This window comes from Aplidium turbinatum, chromosome 6, assembly GCF_918807975.1.
Source record: "Aplidium turbinatum chromosome 6, kaAplTurb1.1, whole genome shotgun sequence".
In the NCBI taxonomy this organism is placed as follows: Eukaryota; Metazoa; Chordata; class Ascidiacea; order Aplousobranchia; family Polyclinidae; genus Aplidium; species Aplidium turbinatum.
The window spans coordinates 47979-53978 of NC_137477.1; the positions used below are offsets into that span (position 1 = coordinate 47979).

Here is a 6000-nt window from a genome sequence, read left to right on the forward strand (position 1 = left end):
TGATTTGTATTTGCCTTCTGCAACGTCAAACTCTGGTAAGAAGATGCTGTGTTTTAATGGAGTGAAACTATGGGATCAAATACCAAAAGAAATACAAAAAAGTCTTATAATACTTTTAAATTTAAATATAAATGTTTATTAAAGAATTTGTACAATGATCACTCCTGAAGCAAATCATCTGCTTATTTCTCTGCGCAGTTTTTTTTTATGTTACCCTGTGTTATTCCACTGTTAATGTATTATGTAAAGTGCTGGTATTGTGCATATGTGTTGATGTTTTTAATTTTGGGTCTTTTGTTTAAATGTTTGGGTGGCAGTTGACTTTGGTGACCTTTTGGTCTTTTGCTGCCATCCTTGTTGTGCGAATTACACTGATCTACAAAGAAAGATTTTTTTTTGCGCCATGAACTTTGAAGACTGATTTAGAGTAATTTTGGGGTGCTGAATTCGAATCTGACCTCAGATTTATCCTATCACGTCATGTTTGTGAGATATGATAACAACAAATTGTTACTTTTGTCAAAAGTGGAAGATTTGGCATTGCGTTTACCACCAACATATGCAGTGCTATAACGAAAGGTTAGTGTTAGACAGGCCAAAACAGCTTAAATAAGGTTACCGTACTGGACAAACATTGCCATAGGCCTGCTTAAATCTTTGTGGTTTCATGCAAAACATTGACGGGGGAGGGGGTCAGTTATACTTTTAGCCTCCCTTTTAGCTTGTTATTACTGCCTTGTTAATAATGTTGCTTTAGAAAACAAATTGGTATCAAAATTATAGTTGGTGGGTGTATTTCAGCTACTTATGCACCACATGGCCTGGATTTCTGGATATGTGTATGTGCAATAAACGCAACGTCAAATCTTCCACTTTTGACAAAAGTAACAATTTGCTGTTATTAAATCTCACAAATCTGACGTGATAGGATAAATCTGAGGTCAGATTCGGATTCAGCAACCCAAAATTACTCTAAATCAGTTTTCAAAGTTCATGCCGCAAAAATCGTGTAGACCAGTGTTGTTTGTGTTTTTTTTATATTGTTGTTTTTTTTCTTTCTTTTTAATACAATTTTCGTAAAGAGGTGACTTTCTTCAACCATAAACAGATGAAACCAAGCAACCACACGGCATTTAACATAATATATATATTAAACTGAACATAAAAGTTTATAGTTTATGTTCAGTTTAATATAAATGTTAAATGCGTGTGGTTGCTTGGTTTCATCTGTTCTTTCTTTTTCGCCAACAAAAATAAACTGAACTGAACGTGAACGTATATCAACTTTTTAAAATGAACTTTTCGGTTCACTACCAGTAGTGCGGTACTTCCTTGAAATAAATTAATGACATATATATTTCTAGGATTCTCTCATCTGTGTTTGACAATGCTTCAAAGTGTTAGCGCATGGACTTACAAATAGTAGAATCTGGACTGGAAACGCAGTGACCAACAGTAGGCCAACAGTGGGCCAACAGGGTTAGTTACTTGTCTGTTGGCCCACAGTTGGCCAACTGTTGTACCAACTGTTTGGCCTACTGTTGGTCACTGCGTTTCCAGTCCAGATTCTACTATTTAGAAGTCCATGGTTTGCGCTACATGCCACTTGCTATGAAAACTTTCTGTTTACATAATTACTCTGCATATTAGGAATATGTTTATAAAACATTCAAATTGCTTTAATTTTTCATGTTACAGAAAGTAATTTAAGTTACAAAATGTCTACTGCCCCTCCTCCATATGCACCAAGTGATCCCAATCAGCCCCCATATAACCCGACATACCCACCCCAACCCCCAGTGGGCCATGAAGGTTATCAACAATCACCTGGATATCCTCCTCAAGCTCCGTATCCTCAGGGAAACTACCCACCTCAGGGGGCATACCCACCACAACCTGGTTACCCCCCTCAACAAGGCTATCCCCAACAACCATACCCCCCTCCAGGTCAACACATGTCAGCCGGACAACGCCAAGGAAATCAGCCTACAACAGTTGGTGAGTGTTTACAATAAAGATGTGCTTGTCTCACTCGCATTAGCTCTGCACTGGTTTGCTGCAGCTTTTAGGTGTGATTATGTCATGGCCAGGGCAACCAAAAGTTTTTTTCTGCTTTGTTTGAAGTTTATAAAACGTCTATAAACTAAATTTCAGGCTGACACCATGAGGGGTTTCAAAATTTGTAAGTAAAAAAGGGCAAAATTTATTGTAAGGTCCAGTTTTTTTTGCCCAAGCCCACCAGCATGTGCTGCAAAAAAATTGGTATATATATATAATCCGTTTGTAGCAATGTTGAAGTAATGATCTTGTTTTGCCCGGTGCTGGACGATTAAATTTTAGGTTTAAGCATGGGACACTGATATTTAATAGGCGATGATATTTCATCACATTTGCTTCAGGACTGTGGAGTCGGGAGTTTTGCATGTCTGAAGTTGGAATTTTTAAAATAGGCCGATTTCGGTTTCAGACAAAACGATGAACAATAATTTTTTTGTAGTTTATTTTCAATCGATTTTCAAAATATAGTTTCTTGTTTTCTGTATTATGCTTTAAAACTTTACCAAAAAATAGAAGTGTTTCATCATCTACCAATTTTGATTATTTGATTATATTGGTTTATGACGATGAAACACTTTTCACTTGTCAGTTTTTGTGAAAGTCGCCATTTCAGTATCGATCACAAGTGAATTTAATTTTTTAAAAAATGAAGAGGAACAAAAAATTTAAAAAGTCTGGCAACACTGTAGCCGGAGTCGGCCAGTTATAAATTGAAGAGGCGGAGTCGAATATTTTTTGCCCGGCTCCACAGCCTTGATTTGCACTGCCTGCTGAGGATCTTCCAAGCAACCTCTGTATGTTGGGAAAAAGTTTCCCTAGTTCAAAAAAAATTGGCAAGAAACGACAACTTCAAAGGTGGTAAAGTGAAAGCAGTACTTGATGTTGAAGAACAAATTATACTGCGGAACCAGGGATATATAAAGATGGGGATACGAAGGCCTTCATTAACTCTGACAATAGAAGGGCATCTGTTTATCGTAAATAATCTCTGTTTATCGCCAAATGACAATTGGCACCGAAACTAGTTTAATAAATATTGTTATGATAACCTGCATTGCTCTCCTGGATACCTAGTATCTACTGCATGCTCATGGTTACTTGTTAATTCAACTACCCGTATACTTGCTTTGCATCTAACCTACTGCAAAGCCAAAGGCTTTGCTGAGAAAAACAGCTTACTGATAACTTTTCAACTGTATTTCCATTTTCCAAACAAGTATTTTTTAATTATGCCCTACGTAACAATTGCTAACTGTCTTCTGTAGCTGACTGTACCAGCTGCACTGCAAAACTTTCTGCCATTTTAAAAGGAACCGCATGTTTAATGCGCTACAAACTACTGCTCTGGTAGTGTCGTGAGAATAAGGAATTGCTGCGAGCCTTCGTATCCTATTCTTTACATATTCCTGTCAGTAACTTCAATCGCTGTGAGCCTTCGTATCCCCTTTTTTAGATATCCCTGTCAGTAACTTCAATCGCTGCGAGCTTTCGTATCCCCTTCTTTAGATATCCCTGTCCAGGGTTTTTTTTAAGGTTTGGTTTGGGTGACCGCTAAGTAGTTTTAAGAGACCGCAAGTGTTTCATTTAAATACCAAAAAATAGCCATATTTGCTTAAGACATAGCGAGAAACAACCATTACTTTTCTACTGTAGTTGCAAGTCCAAATTTTGGGAAACGCTGGAGAAATTTGGGGGACCGTTTCGGTCCCCCAAAACACCTTAAAAAAAACACTGTCCCTGTCAGTAACTTCAATCACTGCGAGCCTTCATATCCCCTTCTTTAGATATCCCTGTCAGTAACTTCAATCGCTGCGAACCTTCGTATCCCCTTTAGATATCCCTGTTGGTAACTTCAATCGCTGTGAGCCTTCGTATCCCCTTCTTTAGATATCCCTGTCAGTAACTTCAATCGCTGTGAGCCTTCGTGACCCCTTCTTTAGATATCCCTGTCAGTAACTTCAATCGCTGTGAGCCTTCGTTTCCCCTTCTTTAGATATCCCTGTCAGTAACTTCAATCGCTGCGAGCTTTCGTATCGCTACAAGCTTTCGTATCCCCTTTAGGTATCCCTGTCAGTAGCTTCAAAAATATTTAAAGACATTCCATGTTTATCTTTTGCGGTTTTTCAAGTGACTTTCGTTACTTTTGGTGTCGTTGCATCTTCTGCATTTTTAGCTTATTTATGTTTGGTTTCGTCAGAAAGAAAATGTCCTCACTTAATAGTTCTATTTGTAATATGATTTGTATCTCGCATTTGAGTTCCAAACGCAGGAAGTTCATTTCTCAAATTTGTAAAATAAAAAGTCAAAATTCAAAGTTTTTACGTCAAAAAATTGGGTTAGGGTTAGGCCATGTGACGTGCCTTGAGCATTACGTCACATCATCATCCAGTTCCTTTCTCTCGTCGAGGGTTGGAAGCAATGAAGCGCCAAGTTTAAATTATGTCACTGATGTAACGCTAATATAAACGCACCATGTGCTATCGCGCCATACATCGTGTGCCGTATGTTCTTCACTTAATTTCTGCTGATATCTCCGGTATCTATACATCTTCTAACTTTTCGCAATTTGTTTTAGTCTACGTGGAAAAGGACCGGCAGAAGAACAGAAGAGACGATTCCGCGGATTGCTTCCTCATCGCGTGCTGCACCGCCCTGCTCTGTTGTTTCTTGTTAGATTAGCTATGACATCACAAACGTATCGCTTCGTGTTAATCGGTTGATGTTTAGAATAGTTCTTGTTGAATCGTAGGACTTTGTACATATTTTTCGAAGCGCAATTATCTTGTACAGCAATAGTCTGATGTGTTACCGCGTAGTTAATGAAGGAATTGAGTGTGAGGTTTGTTTTATTTTTTGATTAATTCTTTTTTTTCCCTCCCAGTCGCACTTGGCTTACCAACATTTTCATTGATACTTTTCAGTTGATATTATTACATCTTCGTAAACCACGAGCCAACTTATTATTTCAACCGTGATTTGTGGTACAGTTTGTCGAAGGAAGCGACCCTATGACAATCTTGTTGATATTTTCTAAGCATTTATTTAAAATAAAAAGGTTTGGTTTTTGAATCTTTCGTCTGACTGACAAAGCCTTGACAGGTTATTTGTGATAATTTCACATACTTTGAGAAGCTTTTTGACGCATGGTCGGTTACCGAGATATTGACAGAGTGAAGTTTCTGATTGTTAAGTGTTGTTGCCCGAGAATTATTCCATTCACTATGTGCCGCTGAATGGAGAGCAGTCCTGAAATGCGTTGCTGAAGCGCACACCCCGAGAGTCGAACTAACGCCGCGTGATCTTGAACTGGACGCGTAAGTTATTGTTGTGGCACAATTACATTTGTTCCGGTGTAGCAGTCCAAGAGTTACTGCAGGCCAAAAGTTACAAGGGTTGCCAAATATTTCATTCCAATTTTATTTATTTTTGTTTTTAAAAATAATTAAATTTTTAACCTCTCAAAAGGTCAGATTAATAATTATCAGTATTTTGTAATGTTAATTGACAAGCTTGCATTAGTTTGAGAGCAGTGAATTCATTACACTTAGTTAAAACAATTTTCGCTTTTCTATCGATTGCGAAAACGTCGGGCACCCCTTGTAACTTTTGGACTGACAGGAACTTTCAGACTGCAACGCCGCAGAAGCAGTCCAAAAGTTACTGCTCTAGTGAGTGGGTGTGCTTTTTTGAAATTCGTTTGGGAAAACTTGTAAATGGACTGAAACTTCACTTGGTCAGTAGATTAAACCTTCTGCAAGTATGCGAAAGATGAATCCCAAGGATAAATATTCTCACCACGAAACCATTATTCTTGACTTTAAGTTTCGTGCCACGTGTTTTCGACGGAAATTCATTGGAATCTCAAACTGTTCAACACTTTCGTAAAAGTTAAAGCCTTCCCCCTCGTGTGAGACTGTGATAGCCTACTGACTGAAGGTTGAT

At 38.1% G+C, this 6000-nt stretch overlaps 1 protein-coding gene across 1 annotated transcript; it reads left to right on the forward strand.

Moving 5' to 3' along the window:
* Positions 1–1652: 1652 nt before the first annotated feature.
* On the forward strand, positions 1653–5127 carry LOC145772313 (uncharacterized). The gene is made up of 2 exons (XM_082584189.1): positions 1653–1998; positions 4634–5127. The coding sequence occupies exons 1-2, from the start codon at positions 1719–1721 to the stop codon at positions 4735–4737; spliced, it is 384 nt and encodes a 127-aa protein (XP_082440315.1). The 5' UTR covers positions 1653–1718; the 3' UTR covers positions 4738–5127.
* Positions 5128–6000: the final 873 nt, after the last annotated feature.

Bases quoted from the DNA above. Each gene is read 5' to 3' on its own strand.
- LOC145772313 (XM_082584189.1), top strand. From the start codon at position 1,719: ATGTCTACTGCCCCTCCTCCATATGCACCAAGTGATCCCAATCAGCCC. The intron at 1,999-4,633 runs GTGAGTGTTTAC...AATTTGTTTTAG, and splicing joins AAATCAGCCTACAACAGTTG to TCTACGTGGAAAAGGACCGG.